Source organism: Neophocaena asiaeorientalis, unplaced genomic scaffold (genome assembly GCF_003031525.2).
Source record: "Neophocaena asiaeorientalis asiaeorientalis breed wild unplaced genomic scaffold, Neophocaena_asiaeorientalis_V1.1 scaffold96, whole genome shotgun sequence".
NCBI lineage: Eukaryota > Metazoa > Chordata > Mammalia > Artiodactyla > Phocoenidae > Neophocaena > Neophocaena asiaeorientalis.
The window spans coordinates 3,858,786-3,877,163 of NW_020175831.1; the positions used below are offsets into that span (position 1 = coordinate 3,858,786).

The 18,378-nt window shown below is 36.3% G+C and overlaps 1 protein-coding gene across 2 annotated transcripts in view; it reads left to right on the top strand.

Moving 5' to 3' along the window:
* The window catches only part of MTX2 (metaxin 2), a 62,910-nt gene that overhangs the window by 13,161 nt on the left and 31,371 nt on the right, over positions 1-18,378 (top strand). The window contains exons 1-3 of one of the 2 annotated variants that reach the window (XM_024732892.1): positions 4,549-4,591; positions 10,007-10,054; positions 11,100-11,146. In XM_024732892.1, coding sequence (XP_024588660.1) covers positions 4,564-4,591; positions 10,007-10,054; positions 11,100-11,146 — 123 coding nt within the window. In that variant the 5' untranslated portion in view covers positions 4,549-4,563. Of the gene's footprint in view, positions 1-4,548; positions 4,592-10,006; positions 10,055-11,099; positions 11,147-18,378 lie in introns of those variants that run through there. The other variant, XM_024732891.1, reaches the window with a different exon arrangement.

Sequence of the window (18,378 nt, forward strand, 5' to 3'; positions counted from 1 at the left end):
TTCTTTATAATTTTATCCCTAGTGCTTAGAATGGTACCTGGCACATTATATTCAGGGTGTGTGTGTGTATGTGTGTGTGTGTGTGTGTGTGTGTGTGTGTGTGTTCTGTGAATATTTATTGAACGACTGATAAAACGGATTTGTAGAATGTGGCTTAATTTACTTTCTAAAATGAGAGCTATGTACAGTTTACTACACGTACTTATATGCAACAAGCAATAAAAAATATGCAGTGGATTCTGATGTCAATCAACAAGTTTTTAAGGACTGGTGATAACTTGTAGCCAAGGGAATGGTTCTAGTGTGAATCTTCTTCCAAAGTTTGGCAATCCCTTTGTATTTTTGTCTTACACTTCTCTAGTCTGTCTTAGAATGTCTGCTCCTTGCTTCAGGACCCTTATTTCAATCTGAGGTGTTCTTTTTTTTTTTTTTTTTTTTTTGCGGTACGCGGGCCTCTCACTGTTGCGGCCTCCCCCCTTCTGGACGCGCAGGCTCAGCGGCCATGGCTCACGGGCCCAGCTGCTCCGCGGCACGTGGGATCTTTCTGGACCAGGGCACGAACCCATGTCCCCTGCATTGGCAGGCAGATTCCTAACCACTGCACCACCAGGGAAGCCCTAAGGTATACTTTAATCTTTCTGTCTGCACTTCCTTGCAGTATATATTTTAAGTGGCTCCTGTGATCTGAATGTTTGTGTCCCCTCCAAATTTATGCATTGAAACCCTAATCCCAAGGTGATGGTATTAGAAGGTGGGGACCGTTGGGAGGTGATTGGGTAATGAGGGCAGAACCCTCATGATTGGAATTAGTGCCAAGAGATCCCAGAGAGCTCCCTAGCCCCTTCCACCATGTGAGGACCCAGCAAGAAGTCGCAGTCAGTGACCTGGAAGAGGTCTTCTACCAGAACCCAACCATGCTGGCACCCTGATGTTGGACTTTGAGCTTCCAGAACTGTGAGAAACAAATTTCTGTTGTTTATAAGCCACCCAATCTGTGGTATTTTGTTATAGTATCCCAAGTGGACTAAGACAGAGAGTAGCCTTACCACTGTGTTACAAAATACTACCTGTCAGTATTTTAAATATTGGAACTATTTTAAGTTTATGGAAATGACAGCATGGCACTACACCTCTCCATTCTCTAACATGAGCCACTTTCTTTAAAATTTTTAAAAATTGAAGTATAGTTGATGTACAATATTGTATAAGTTATGAGTGTACAATATAGTGATTCACAATTTTTAAAGGTTATATTCCATTTATAGTTATGATGAAATATTGGGTATATTCCCTGGGTTGTACGATACATGAGCCACTTTCTGACATGAGCATTGGTCTCCAACTGTTGAGGTGATGGGAGAATGTTGTTTTTTTTTTTAAAATAAATTTATTTATTTATTTTTGGCTGAGTTGGGTCTTCGTTGCTGTGCGCGATCTTTCTCTAGTTGCAGCCAGTGGGGGCTACTCTTCGATGCGTTGCTTGGGCTTCTCACTGCGTTGGCTTCTCTTTGTTGCAGAGCACGGACTTTAGGTGCGTGGGCTTCAGTAGTTGTGTCATGTGGGCTCAGTTGTTGTGGCTCGCGGGCTCTAGAGCGCAGGCTCAGTAGTTGTGGAGCACGGGCTTAGTTGCTCCGCGGCATGTGGGATCTTCCCGGACCAGGGCTCGAACCCATGTTCCCTGCATTGGCAGGTGGATTCTTAATCACTGCACCACCAGGGCAGTCTGAGAATGATTTTAAACTCTTATTGTGTGAAGAGTCATGTCCTGCTTACACATCTTTGAATTGTACTATAGTTTGCAGGCTGAATTGTTGAATCTAATATATAGCTCTTAAAATTCTAGCTTTGATAAAGTCACATGTCATCATATTTTAACTCTGAACATCTTAAAAATCTACTTTAAATGAAGGCTTCATATCATAACTGCCTAAAACTTGACAGGTGTTGAACTTAGTGTCTATGTTGATATCACTGAGATCATCAGTATAGTATTAATGTCAAACAGTAAATTTATTTCCTTCCTTTCTCTGTGTGTCTTGCAGTAACTTGTCCATGTTTAAGAGCTGTCAAATGTTCTTTGAGCATTTTGCTATATTAGTCGTATTTGCATTTACATCTTTGGCAGAACGACATCCAAATTTGGAGATAGGTTGCATGCGTTTCTTATTCCTTTAGACTGTCTAAATAGTCTTTGGAAGCGGAAGAGATGACATCTGTGAGCTTTTGGAATCTAGTTGCCTAAGGATAAACTGGGTTTGACTTCATTAGTGCACAAATGATAGTTTTGTGTACAGTTATTATAGCATTAATCTACTTGATGGATTGGAAATATGACAGTACTGAAGCAGCATGTAATATTAGTGCCTGTTATCCTACAAATTATGTCTTCACCTACATTCATATGCCAGAGGAGTCATGTTGTACATTAAGAATGAAGAATTAAAAAAAAAAAACCCCGACAACAGAGGGCATCTCTTTTTATGGCCCTTCTCTTGTCCTTTTAGATTAGATCATCAAGAGATGGACTTTAGAATTAGACTTGTTTATTAGGTCATAGCACTTTCATACTGTGAAATACCCTGAATTGAATGGAATAGACAGATCATTTGCCACCAGAATGACTTATCACCCAACTTGATACTATAGAGAATACTGCAGGTAAAATGGAGTCTTTAAGAAACCTAGGTATATACATATGTGAATTTGTTGGCCAGTAGTCATTTCTCTAAAAATTGTAATGGATTTGTAGTAAAGAATATTGATGTTTTTGTTATATTGGTTGATAAAGCTTAAAAATAATAGGTACCTGGGGCTTCCCTGGTGGCGCAGTGGTTGAGAGTCCGCCTGTCGATGCAGGGGACACGGGTTCGTGCCCCGGTCCGGGAAGATACCACATGCCACGGAGCGGCTGGGCCCGTGGGCCATGGCCGCTGAGCCTGTGCGTCCGGAGCCTGTGCTCCACAACAGGAGAGGCCGCAACAGTGAGAGGCCCGCGTACCACACAAAAGAAAAATAATAGGTACCTTATAATTAAATGAGAATCAAGTATGTATTTCTGGGGGCTATGGGTTTTGCTTTATCATGTGTGTATTTCTAGCACAAATTCATTTATTTATGTATTGTTTATTTTATTTATTTATTTATTTATTTTTTGCGGTACGTGGGCCTCTCACCTCTGTGAGAGGCTCTCCCGCTGCGGAGCAACAGGCTCCGGACGTGCAGGCTCAGTGGCCATGGCCCACGGGCCCAGCCGCTCCGCGGCATGTGGGACCCTCCCGGACCGGGGCACGAACCCGTGTCCCCTGCATCGGCAGGTAGACTCTCAACCACTGCGCCACCAGGGAAGCCCTGTATTGTTTATTTTATATTAGGGCTTTCAAAAGTCCAAAAGTATGTGTTCTCTCTCTTTCTAAGCTTTTTTCTCTTCCAATATAAATACTTGTGGGAGGTAGAAAATATCTTTGAAAAATTTAAAAACATTCCTTTGCATAAAAAAAGCTATCACTAAAGGCTGAGACTTTAAGAGGAATCACCTTTGCTCCTGGCAAAAGAGACACTAGTGTAAAATACTCAGGGCAGTTTTACCTGGGCAAAATTGGAAAGAAAGTAAAGGATAAAGGGGTTAAAAGACCTTTAATAATGTTATTTGGATAGAAAGTTATGTGGTGTTCTGATATTTGCTTTATTTCTAGATGTTTTTTATTTATACCTGTAAAATAGGAATATATTTCTTCTTTATAAAAATGATAAACACTTTCATGGACCTTTTGCTAGGGAATAAGAAGTCATTCTAATTTTCAAGAATGACTGTAGGTCACTAAGAGTATCTTGGAGTAAGTTATTGCTTTGGTATGAAAATGATATAGTAGTTTCTGATTGTGAAAGAATTAATTTCTGAAAGGTGGGTAGTTTTACTTTGGAACTCTTATGATAAAGATTAGTTTTAAATGATACTTAGACCAAAAAAATTTAAATATTGCTTAATTTGAATTTCATATTTTGGCATGTATTGTACATATTATTATAAATGCCATATTCAAGTTTGGAGCAATTGAGAAGCCTGGTCTTTAATAAATAATCTCAGGACCATAGGAATTTTCACATTCTAGGAACTTACTGCCTAGAAATGGAGATAAGATATTGACATAATAATAGAATAGAGAAGAAAGCAATATATGATATAAGACAAGTACAAACTGCTATGAGCAGTATAGATAAAGGAGAAATTAGATTTGTTTAGTTACAAAAGCCTTCTTGATAGAGGTAGCATTTTAAGCTTGGTCTTGAAAAAGGTGTAGGATTTGGGTATGTGGTGGGGAAGGAATATTCTGGACAGAGGGGAACAATTTGAGCAAAGTCACTAAGGTGAGGAAGTATGAAGTATATGGGGGAAATTTTAAGTACTCTGGTAGGATACAAGGGTACTATTATTAGGTAGATGGGTAGGCAGGTATTCCCCCACCCCCATTAATTTGTGTGTGTTTTTTCCAAGCTTTTTTCGTGGTCAAAAAAGGTGATTTCACTAGAATAGAGGAGGACTCTTCTTTGTTCAAGGGTACGTGAATGGCTGGGTTCCCTGTTGAAACTTCAAGTAAGTAGTTATTTAATTAGAACAATGTTTTCCAAGGTGGGGCGAGGTATATATACACCCTGTTTTATGCAGGACAATCCTTTGAAGTACAGGAAGAAAATATTGGAACTTAGGTTTCAATTTATTTTTAACTGTTTTTTAGTTTATGTTTTATAATGTGCATGATTTATTAGCTTAGGAATACCAGCCATATGATTTCCAAATCTATTTGGGTCTGCATACTCAAGTATTTCTTTTCTTTTTTTTTTTAGGCTGCGTTGGGTCTTCCTTGCTGCGCGCGGGCCCTCTCTAGCGCAGCGAGCCGGTGCTACCCGTCGTGGTGGTGGGCGGGCTTCTCATTGGGTGGCCTCTCCCGTTGTCAAGCACGGGCTCCAGCAGCCGCAGCACGCAGGCTCAGTAGTTGTGGCTTGCGGGCTCCAGAGTGGAGGCTCAGCAGCTGTGGCACACGGGCCCAGCTGCTCTGCAGCATGTGGGATCTGCCCCGACCAGGGCTTGAACCCATGTCCCCTGCATCGGCAGGCGGATTCCCAAACACTGCGCCATCGGAGAAGCCCCCTCAAGTATTTTATTGATGGGGACATGAGATTTTAAAAAGTGATATGTTAGAGTTAAAGAATATGGAAAGGGGAATAGTGAGATGACTTGTCAGATGGTTGAGGGCCTTGTGTTGGTCTTAGGAGCATTTCAACAGTAATATCTAGTGAAAATTGTATATTTGGTATAAAACATAGAAACAGATTTCCAGTTTTAGGGTCAGTGCATAGGTAAGTTTACAGGATTAGATTCTGCCAACTATTTCAGGCAGCTGTTTAATATTTTTATAGTTGTGCTATTGGTTGTAGTATTGGAGTTCTCTGGGTAAAAGTTTCCCTTTTTTTGGCCAGGTTGTGTAGTTTTCTTATTTTCCCTGATTCATTCTTAGCCTAAACAGTACAGAATCATAATAATGATAGTAGTAATAGTAAACACAAACATTTATTCAACCAGCATTTACTGATTGCTTGTTTGGTGCTAGGTTCTAGGAATTAAGTGGTAAGCAAAAATCAGACATGAACACTGGATTCATGTGCTTATTTTCTAGTGGGGGAGGTAAACAAGTAGTCCTCAAATCCCTGTAAAAATGTTGACTGTGATAAGTGGTTCAAAGAAGTGCGCATCTTATTCAAGCTTGAAACAGGGTTTGAACTATTCCGGAGGTCACTGAAGTCTTCCCTGAGGACAGGACCAGCTACATAATTTGTAGGGCCCAGTGCAAAATCAAAATATGAGGTCCCTGTTTAAAAGAACAGGGGCCTCAAGACTGGCACAGCAGAACATAAAAGCACCCGTGGAGCTCTTCTAAGTACGGGCTCTGTGCAGCTGTTCAGGTTGTAAGTCCATGAAGCTGGCCCAACCTGAGGAAGTGATGTTTTTGCTAACATGTAAGGACACAAAAGGAGGGGAAGATAGCTCCAGGGTAGAGGAAACAGCTTAAATGAATCTCTGGGGCAGGAAGGAACGTGATGCATTCAGAAACTGGGTGAAGGCCATTGTGGCTGGTGTATAGAGTGGGTGGAGAGGAATGATGAGGCCAGAGAGGGAGAGAGGGTGATGTGTAAGGCCAAGTCGATCTTTATTCCAAGAGCCACACAAACTACTGATGCGTATGAAGCATAAAAATTACTTGTGATATGCAAATAATACCAGTAATTGGCACCTTGACGGTGTTGGACAACATTGTTTCTCGATCCTCATTTTCTATCAGTCTCCTTTTCAGAAACATTTATCCTCACCTTCTATATTTATTCTAAGCCTGGCCCTTCCCTAAGGCAGGTTTAAAAAGGCTCTTCACATCAGGGAGAGATTTTGGTGGTAGAAATTGAAAATAGGATAGGTGAGTCATGAAATTTTATTCACTATTGAATTAGTCTGTGGTCTAAAATATTTTAGGTTGGCTAAAGTAAAACTAGTAAGAGATGAAAATGTTTTATTATTTATTTTTAAAGATTTTTCTTTTTAAATAAGGCAGATTTTTAAGGTCTGTTGTCAGTACTATTATTTTGAATTCTTAATCTCCCTCTCTTTTACACATGATCAGGGACAAGGGTGGATATTAACTTCCCTAACCTTGGGAAAGAGGAGTGGGGAAGAAATTGTATTTTTGGACTTTGTCTTTCACATAACAGGCATTCTCAATGAAAAGGTTTTAATTAATATTACCCAAACCAAGAAATAGGCTTTGTACTTTGTTATGTGTGGATAATGTTCATGATTCATGGACTTACTTATGAAAGCTCATTTCCTAGAAAGAAACCTACATGGTTGATTTGTAGATCCATTGCCATGCCGCACAACTTAGTATTTTCACTATTGTCTCTCTGTTGAATAACACACCAGCCATTTCTTCTCCCATGTCATTCATTCCCTGATCATTCCCTGCATACTTTGCTATTTCTTGCCTCCTGGACTATGGATATACTGGAATTCCAAGCTGCTAAAATAGCATGGTTATATAGGTTTATATCAGCCTACTTGCCTTCTCTTTCTAAATGATAGGCTGTTTGTGAAGATAAAATCAAATGTTTTGGCAGAGTTACTTTCTGAGAATTTACTTTCAATAATAATTCCTGAGGTGGAACATAGTTTGTATATTGGAGCAAGGAAAATATACTCCGTCATCCCCATTTCCAGCTTTAGGTTCTTAATAACAGAGCTTTTAGTATTTGTAGATAACTCCTTTGTTCTTATTTGCAGTCGGGTAATATGTTGCAAGATTTCTGTTACATTTACATATGTCGGTTGTATTACATCAGGAGAAAGTGGGTGATGATAAATGAACTTTTAACTGGAATTACTGAACACAGAAGTTCCTATTCATATGAGAACTCTGATACTGCAGAGTAGTGATGTAGCTTCTGATTTATCAAAGAACACTTAAATTATATTCAGCATATATTTAATGCTAAATGTATGTTTTTCCATTGTTTTGAACATTTGTAATTCTTGTCTAATATGTACACAAAATAGCTAACCAAAAGTTAAAATTACCAGAATATTTAATTAGAGCACCCTGTTACTTTAACATAGTTGATAATTAAGTTCAGTAAAACTTTGATTAGCCAGAATGTTTAGGAGATTGACTGGTAGGTTTCTTTCCATGCACAATTAATGATCACCATCTGTACGCAAAACATGGCACAGTGTGGCATACACAGATGCATATGACACATTTGTGCCCTCAAGGAACTTAATTTCAATGTCTTTGGAACTTTTGTAAATTTTATTCCTCTGCCTTATTGCTTTCTTTAATAAGATTAATATAATGCATATAATTGAGTCTTTGATGATGTAGACTCTTATAATGAACCTCATTGTATTGTTTCTTATATAGATGTAAACAGTGTAGGTGTGCTGATCATACAGTTTATCCTAAAAGGTTATTTTTTAGTAAATTGCTGATGTCAGCTTGTTTTTGTTTCCCTGACTTTTATTTTTAAAACTGTTACACAGGTTAATTGGGTTCTTATTGAAATTTTACTTTGTTAAAAAGTTTACAGTAACATATAGTAATATTTAGTTGCACTGCCTTTTTGGTATGTGAGTTGAAATTCAGTAGCCTTTACGTATATGTATACAGACAGTCCCTAACTTAAAACGGTTTGACTTACGATTTTTTGACTTTACGATAGAGCAAAAGCAATACGCATTCAGTAGAAACTGTATTTCAAGTTGTGAATTTTGATCTTTGCTTGGGCTAGCGATATGTAACTAGATACTCTTGATGCTGGGCAGCAGCAGGGAGTCACAGCTCCCAGTCAGCCACGAAATCACAAAATCAAAAGGGTGAACAACTGATACGCTTACCACCATTCTGTACCCATAAAACCATCCTGTTTTTCACTTTCAGTACAGTATTCCATAAATTACATGAGATATTCAACACTTTATTATAAAACAGGCTTTGTGTTAGATGATTTTGCCCAACTGTAAGCTAATGTAAGTGTTTTGAGCACGTTTAATGTGGGCTAGGCTGGGCTGTGATGTTTGGTAGGTGAGGTATATTAAATGCACTTTCAACTTACAGTGGGTTTATCGGGATGTAAACCCATGGTAGGTCAAGGGAGGTCTGTAGTACTGTGGATAACAGTGTGCAAAACTGTGTATGGTCCATTATTTGCTTGGTGACTTCATGTATTATCCCTAAGTATGAGTTTAATTTTGTGTAGCCCAGACCAAACCAAAATTTATAATTTACAGTAATACAATGTTTTTCTTTTCATTCTAAAGTGGAAGTAAAAGGAAATTAAGGTGTCCACCCCTCCCCCCCACTCCTAAGACTGTTTTAGTGCCCCTGAAATGATCAGTCTTAAGAAAAAAATGCTTCATGTGTATAAATTTCTTTTTTAAAAAACCAGCTGGAAGTATATATTAAAAAATAATTTGTTACTGTGTCACAGAGACAGTATTAATTTAAACACAGTAAGAAAAATACCAATTATTATCAGATTTCATATTTGACTTTCTTGCTGACAGCAAATATAGTTAGAATGTTAGAATTGGTGATTCTGATGTTTTATGGCTTTTGTAAAGAAGAATTCAACAAATGATATACTGTATATTCTGTCAGTGGAGGCATTGCTTCTTAAGTGCAGTTGATTAGACAAATTCAATCCTAGTGCTTTTTCCAAGCACTGGTAGGTTGCTAATATTCTCTTTGTAGTTGGAGTCTTCTCTGGATGAGAGATTGAGTCAAGGTCAAGCCTGGCTTCAGGCCTAAAATTAGCTTTAGTAGCTCTGTTTCACATTGTAGGTACTTAACTGCTTCATCATGTTACTTCCCTTTGTTTTTGTGAGATGGTATTGGTGAAGTCAAGGCAATGAAATGTAGAGAACAACAGGATTCCTCTGTCTGTTTAAATACTACCAGCTTATGAGGAAAGATGCACAGCCTGATACAGATGTATTTGATTCTTTCATACAGTGTTGTCTTTTGAAAATTTACTTTGTTAAAAGTTTACAGTAAAATATTATAAATATTGCTTCACTACTTTTCTTTTTGATAGTGAACTGAGATTCAGTATCTTTTTATATGCATGAGTAACATTTTGGATATGTCTGTGTTTGAAGGAGGCTAAAGGAATAGTAGCATTTAGGCTGTTTTATTTTTAAAATTTTCCCTTTTGATTGGGCAAGATGTCTTCCACCTCCTCCCCATAAAAAATGAAACTGCCACCAAACATTCACTTAAAAGAAATTATCTAACCTGCTTATATAGGTTCCCATAGAATCTAAAGTAGTGTGACTAGTTGCCATATTTAAGGTATCCTTGGCAATTAACTTTAAATGCTCTAGGCAAATGTATGTGATTATTAATTTGGTTGGTTATTGATATGTTTTTACCCTATGTGCCTAATTATCACTGCTGTGTTTCCACAGCTGCAGAACCTTGGCCTGAAAATGCTACATTATATCAGCAGCTGAAAGGTAGGTACTTGTTCTCAGTTAAAAATGGCTTTGTGTCAAAATATATTTATTACCAAAAACACCCTTCAATAATATAATCCTTCGCAAAGAGAACATAAAATATAAAGGGATTCCCTTGTATAATTTGTCTAGGAGATTTTACCTAAATTTATATCTGCCAGTGTAAACCAAAGTATTCATGGCCTGTAAGGTCCTTAGTTTATTATTGACTCATTATATTGGCTGCTGTAGGCAGTGTAAAATGATGTGGTTGCAGGAGCAGTTGGCAGATTTACTGTGCCAATAGCTGACACAGCAGATTTTTGAAGTCCTGTGGTAAAGTGGGCTCTCAGTAAAAAGGAACTGTTAAAATGTATAGGCTAGGATGGTTCAGGCTCCCTTTAGCAGCTCTTCATATATCATCAGGTCACATTATGGACCCCATTTGGGGCTCAGCAGCCTGCTACAGTTGTCAGAAGACTGCAAAGTAATGAAGACTAATAGGCAGCAGCCCTAGTCTTCTAAGCATGGAATTTTTATTGCAGCAAACTTGTCATCTTTCTTTTGTGTGACAGATCTAGACACACTGTGTAATATTAACTGTAAGCTGGTTTTATATGATTTTGAATGCTTTTACTTTTAACTAGAGAGGTTTGAGTAGAGATACTATTTTACTTAGTTTTAATGAAAAGAAGAGGAGTTTCTTGAAAACTTGGAAAACGAATTTGTTTTTAAGTGAGCGATTTTCATTGTATATTGTTGATAAAATACAGTAAGTGATCAATTAGTTTTAGAGGAAATTGTTGATAAAATACAATAAGTGATCAAATAGTTTCAGAGTAAATAGTTTTGTTTCATTGTTATTTACATACTATGATAATTTAATCAAAATTATAATCACACATTGATATAGACATATAGACACAACAGCATTGATATAGAACTTCATGATTACATTTTCTTTTTAGAAATAGGAATAGTTTTTAAAAATAAAAACACTTATAAATGTATTTTACTTGTTTGGCAGTTATGCTTTTGACTCAGACCTTTCATTGTATTTCCACAGGGGAGCAAATTTTGCTTTCTGACAATGCAGCTTCTCTTGCTGTGCAGGTAAGTATGTAAATAATGTAATTTTTAAAATTTTGAGTTGCAAATTTTTTTTCCTCTCCAGTCTGATACTGTATGTTTAGAATTTTTTGATTTATCATTATCAATATAACATCTCTTTGTGAAGTATAATTTTATTATGTAATATTATTCAGGTAATTGTTGCCAGTATGTAAAATGAACATAAAAATCTTCATTATTCATTCCTTTTATAAACATCACTTATGTTGTGGGTGCATTTTCTTTATTTGCTGTTTTGCTTTTGGCTAGATATGATGGTATTGATTAGTTGGGGTGATATGTTCATTTATAGGCACAAAACTATTTTCTAACTTATTTGTAAAGTTTTATTCACTACATATTTTTAAGCATCATTCTCTCATTCTAGCCTTAATCCATTTGGTAATCATGAAGCAAACATATTCTTCTCCAGCCATTCCTTATATATTTATCGATTACATTAGTGTCTGTTATCCCCAGACCACTTACTGAATATAATAACTCTTCAAGTTGTATATCACAGTTGTGTAATCCAAAAGATTAGTGGCCCTGTAAACTTTAAACTGCACTGTAGGAAGAATAGGATACTTGGGAATTGTTTGCCTTAAAAAAAAAGAGAAATGTTTATGTAGATTATGGAATTATAATTATTGAAACATTTTACATATTTAGTTGCTGTTTGGTTAGCTCACATAGTTTGAATCACAAAGAGGATTTTATTGTGTAGCACTTAAAAGAGAAATCTAAGACGTGACATTTGTTGGAGATGAGACTGTGAGCTTCTTGAGGACAGAAAGAAAAGGAAGAAGAGGGACTGCTTTTGCTGCGTTCTAGGCATGATGCTAGGCACTTGGTCATCTTGTTTTTTTTAAATTCAACTTGATAATCATCTGGGCTTAATAACTGTCTGATACATAGTTTGTCATTCAGTACATTTTAATTTTGTTTAAGGCAGGGAAAGAAGGAAAAGACAGAAAGAAATGTGTTTGGACAATAATTTATTTGTATGAGTATGAGCTTTTTAAAGTTTCTTTCTTTTAGAAGATTTATATATTTTTACCAAGAATATAAATTTTGTTTATTTACTTACCTTTATTTTATCTTTAGGCACTACTAGTACTATAACTAGTGTATTTTCTTTCTTACGGTAATCTTTGAGAGGCAGAACTTCTTAGTTGGTTATATTTAATAAATATGGACTTTATACTGCCTTTTTGGCAGGGGGGATAAGGAAGTTGAAATTTAAGTTTAGTTTTCAAATACTAATGACACAGTGCCTAGCTTATAAAATGTACTCAATAAATATTTGTTGAATGAAGGGTTTATATAATTGTGGTAGAAGCTATCTTGCTTGATAACTGATAGCACAAGTAAATTATTTGCTGTGTGTGAAATAGTGTCTTCAATCTTTATACTTTTGAAAAGATAGCTTCAGGGCACAGTGAATATATTTTTTTTTAACATCTTTATTGGAGTATAATTGCTTTACAGTGGTGTGTTAGTTTCTGCTTTATAACAAAGTGAATCAGCTATACATATACATATATCCCCATATCTCTTCCCTCTTGTGTCTCCCTCTCTCCCACCCTCCCTATTTCACCCCTCTAGGTGGTCACAAAGCACCGAGCTGATCTCCCTGTGCTATGCGGCTGTTTCCCACCAGCTATCGATTTTACATTTGGTAGTGTATATATGACAGGTGACCATATGAGGGCACAGTGAATATTTTAGCTCAAGCACTAATTCTTAACCCTTTTTAAAATAAAAAAGTTATTTATTTATTTTTGGCTGTGTTGAGTCTTTGTTTCTGTGCGAGGGCTTTCTCTAGTTGCAGCAAGTGGGGGCCACTCTTCATCACGGTGCATAGGCCTCTCACTATCGCGGCCTCTCTTGTTGCGGAACACAGGCTCCAGACACGCAGGCTCAGTAGTTGTGGCTCATTGGCCTAGTTGCTCCGCGGCATGTGGGATCCTCCCAGACCAGGGCTCGAACCCGTGTCCCCTGCATTAGCAGGCAGATTCTCAACCACTGCGCCACCAGGGAAGCCCCCTCTTAACCCTTTTTTAGTTGCCGTTTTTGAGATAACTCTTTCAGGATCTCATGAAAGCTACTATGGAATGTTTCTCTAGGAAACATTCCAGTGCGTATAGAAGTATAAACATACCCAGGCAATTCTGCATGTGGTTTCAGGAGGCTTACTGATATCCCTGCTGAAGGTATCTGGGGGTCCCTTGTTAAGAGCCTCTAAAACTAAAGAATAGTAGTTTAGGAAGTACTGAAGTAATTTTCACCAATAGGAAGGTTATTTTGGGTAGGAATAGACCAGTAGTTCTTAACTGAGGGAGGATTACTACCCCACAGAGGACATTTGACAGTGTTTAGACATTTATTTTTTTTTAACATCTTTATTGGAGTATAATTGCTTTACATACTTGTGTTAGTTTCTGCTGTATAACAAAGTGAATCAGCTATATGCATACATATATCCCCATATCCCCTCCCTCTTGCATCTCCCTCCCCCCCTCCCTATCCCACCCCTCTAGGTGGTCACAAAGCACCGAGCTGATCTCCCTGTGCTATGCAGCTGCTTCCCACTAGCCATCCATTTTACATTTGTTACTGTATATGTCAGTGTTACTCTCTCACTTCATCCCAGTTTACCCTTCCCCGTCCCTGTGTCCTCAAGTCCATTCTCTACATCTGCATCTTTATTCCTGTCCTGCCCCTAGTTTCATGAGAACCATGCTTTTTTTTTCTTTTTTTAGATTCCATATATATGTGTTAGCATACAGTATTTGTTTTTCTCTTTCTGACTTACTTCACCCTGTATGACAGATTCTAGGTCCTTCCGCCTCATTACAAATAACTCAATTTCGTTTCTTTTTATGGCCAAGTAATATTCCATTGTATATACGTGCCACATCTTCTTTATCCATTCATCTGTCAGTGGACACTTAGGTTACTTCCGTGTCCTGGCTATTGTAAATAGAGCTGCAATGAACATTGTGGTACATGACTCTTTTTTGATTATGATTTTCTCAGGGTATATGCCCAGTAGTGGGATTGCTGGGTCATATGGTAGTTCTGTATCAATTTACATTCCCACCAACAGTGCAACTCCACACCCTCTCCAGCATTTATGGTTTGTAGATTTTTTGATGATGGCCATTCTGACGGGTGTGAGGTGATACCTCATTGTAGGTTTTTTTTTTTTTTTCATTATAGTTTTGATTTGCATTTCTCTAATGATTAGCGATGCTGAGCATCTTTTCATGTATTTGTTGGCAATCTGTATGCCTTCTCTGGAGAAATGTCTATTTAGGTCTTCCGTCCATTATTGGTTTGGGTTGTTTGTTTTTTTGATCTGGAGCTGCATGAGCTGCTTGTGTATTTTGGAGATTAATCCTTTGTCTGTTGCTTCATTTGCATATATTTTCTCCCATTCTGAGGGTTGTCTTTCCGTCTTGTTTATGGTTTCCTTTGCTGTGCAAAAGCTTTTAAGTTTCATTAGGTCCCATTTGTATTTTGGGTAGGAATAGACCAGTAGTTCTTAACTGAGGGAGGATTACTACCCCAAAGAGGACACTTGACAGTGTTTAGACATTTTTAATTGTCACAACTGCTAGGGAGGCTGCTTTTGGCATCTGTTGGGTAGACACCAGGGATGCTGTGAAACAGTGCATGAGATAGTCCCTCCACAGAAAGAATTATCCAGCCCCAAATGTAAATGGTGTCAATGTTGAGAAACCCTAGAATAGATGGTTTAACTAGTTTTCAGGCCAAACCAAGATATCATTATATTACTGTTAAAAAAAATTAACATTTAAAATAATCTGAGGAAGGAAAGAAAAAAGAAATCTTAGTGTGTACCTTATCTAGTAATTCTGTTTTTATGGTTCTTATTAATTTCCTTTCTCACCATGGCATCTCAAATCACAGTTGCAATTAAAACCAGAAAATAAGAACCTTTTAAAATGCAGAATTTTGCATAACTGTTTTAATTTTTTTTGTTATCCTACGTATGTCACTTAGATGATAAATTAACCAGCATATATTAAAAATTCTTGGTTTTCTTCAATATTCTTTGACTTGACAGCTGATAGTAGCCATGACTATAAATGTGACTTTTCCAGATATCTGATGTAAACTTTATGGAATAATTTTCTTCTATATAGTGGACCAGTATCCGTTTAGAAGAATCAGTTAAATGTATAAAATTGATCAAAACAATGTGATGGGTATCCATAAACTGGTTATTTTCTAGAAGATATCAGATATCAAGCATTGGATATTTTAGTAGTCTGCCAGTTAAGCCATCAGGAAATTTAAATTTTACTTACCACATAGAATTGGCATTTATTATATTCCTGGAACTAAGTGGTTAGATTTTTTCGTTTGTTTGTTAAAGGAACTTTTATGATTTCAGTTTAAAAGAAAATAAATTTTTTTTCCCCCATGGCTGTTATTTCCTCTTAGATTTGCTTTCCTTCTTTCATCCACAAAGTATTGGTATTACCTGAAGTGTTTGCCTAGTCATAAAATAATCTTGTATGTTGAATATTTTGAAGTATTAGAGTAGCGTGTTCCTCTGGTTCTCATGAGCAGTGTGTGTGTGTATAAATATATATACACACACACATATATACGTGCAAGGTGCCCATACACAGTATTACATACACAAACATGGGGGAGAGAAATCTTCTATTTCATAATATTACTTCCACTTTGAAGCTTGTAATGGTTGGTAAAAGAATTTTGATAACAATTCTCTGTTGCTATCCTCCCATCCCCTAAACCTAAATCAACTGTCCAGTAAATACATAATGTATATAATGTTGCCCATATATGTAATTTAAAATTTTGAAGTAGCCCCACTAAAAGAAGTAAAAAGAAACAGGTGAAATTAATTTTAATAATATATTTTATTTAATATTATCAAATATTATCACTTTAACATGTAATCAGTACGTAATTTATTAACGTGATGTTTTTTGGTTTTTTTATATTAAGTTCAAAATCTGTTGTGTATTTCACACTTACAGCACATCTCAATTTCTGCCAACCACATTTCAAGTACTCTGTATGTAGCTGGTGGCTCTTGTATTGGGTAGCACATGTCCAGAAATACTGTATGAGCAAATGCATATGGACTTCAAAGTTTTCTGCAGAAAATGTTTCATTTGATTTTTCTTCAAGAAGTTTATGTCTTTACTGATTCAGTATATGTTGTTTTTTATAGCAGATTCCACAAATGAAAATGGGTGGTTGGTCTCTGTTGCAAATACCTTAAACATTACTCTTTGTTTCAAGTTTCCTCATCTGTAAAATGGAGATATAATAGAAGCTATCCTACTGGGTGTCATGAAGACTGAATGTGTTAAAAAATATGTAAAATATATAAAAATTAAAGCATTTAGAAAAGCACCTGGCATATTGTAAACATGCAATGAATATTGGTTATTATTTCCTTCTTTCCTGATTCTTTGACGGAAATATACATAATCAGTGTCAGCATCAGGAATGGAAGCTTGCAGGCTTTGTAATGCCTAAAGTAATTAAAATAAATGTTAGGTGTAAGAATTATTTTTGGACATATTTAAAGCTGTATGAACATTAATAATTTTTATATTCATTGTTTCATTCCGTAACTAAAAGTTGTTAATATAGAGTGCTTGAATTCAAACAAACCATTATTTTAATAATACTAAATAAGGTTTGTTTTAAAGTTGAGTATTTATTGAATGCTTTTATTGTCTAAGGCACCTTATTGAGAGCTTTTATGTGCGTTATCTCATTCAGTCCTTACCGTAACCCTAGTGTAGGGCACTCTTATTAAGCTCATTTTAAAGATGTGGAAACTGAAGCTCAGGAAAGCTCTGGCCAAGGTCATAGAGCCCACAAATTGAGGAGGTAAACAGACACCAACAGCATTGGTGCAATGCCTACTATATACTCATCACTGTGCTGAGCACGTAATTCTTATGAACTCATTTAATCCTTATAATAACTCTATGAGGTCAGTGCTGTTATAATCCCCATTCTGCAGATAATATTAATAAGAACAACAGTAATAACTGAGGCTAAAATTTACACAGCACTTACTCCATGCGCCAGGTCTTGTTCTGTGTACTTTAGGTATCATAGATAATGTTTACACACAGGCACCATATGAGGTAGGTAGCATTGTTATTTCCATTTTGCAGATTAGGAAGTTGAGGCAGAGAGGTTAAGCAATTGGCCCAAACTTATATAATTAGTACTTGACAGAGTTGGAATGCAAATCCAGGGGGTCTGGGTCTAGAGTCCACCCTTGTAACACTTTGCTGCATACCAGTCCAGTCCAGTGATACAGACCTTTGGAGTTTTATCCAAAAATAAGTAGACACTTAATTCAAAAATCATTTCTGACATTTCCTAGCAAATTATATCTTACAATTTACGGATTACATTAAGATGTGAGAGATAGGTGTGTTGCAGCTTTTGGATCTCTGAGATGTGATAAAGTGTGATAACCCTATGTTATGGGTTATTAGGAAGTTCAAGTTAGGTAATAAATGGGAAATTCTTTTGAAAAAAGTGAAAGCAATAGAACTACAAGATGATGTTGAATGCTGAATTAGTGCCTATTTTTGCTTCAAAGATTTATATACATATTTTGTGAATGTCTTTATATAATAAAATGTTACTTCTAGTAAGTTTTAGAAAGGATTTTTGTTTATTATATATGAAGCCAATTTAAAAAGAAACCTGTTTTCCTTTTTTGTATGGCTTAATCTAAATATTGTAAAAGTTTAGTTATTGAATTTATTTTTTAGAGAGTGTCTCAAACTGATGATTATTAGAATGCTGAATGAAAAAGTAGTTTTACTTTTTACTGCTTCATTTTTTAGTTACTTCAAGTAAGAATAACATTTAAGCTCAGGTTAAGGGAAATAATATTCTTATTTTTTCCTATCCTTTGTGAATAAATACTTAATCTCTAAAAATGAAAGGGAACACAACAGAAAAAAACTATATTCTTTCTGTTGAATATGTTGTTTTTTTTCCTTCAGGTTTTGTGGTTTTTATTAACACAGGCTGTTATAAAAAAATTTGTTTTGCTTTTTTAAAATTATATCTAGTCATATAACCCAAAAGAATTATTTACTATTGGTACAAAAGGAAGTAAACTGGGAGACCGAAGTCCTATTTTAACAGTAGGGAAATATAGTTTAAGCTATTCCATTGAGAGCCTG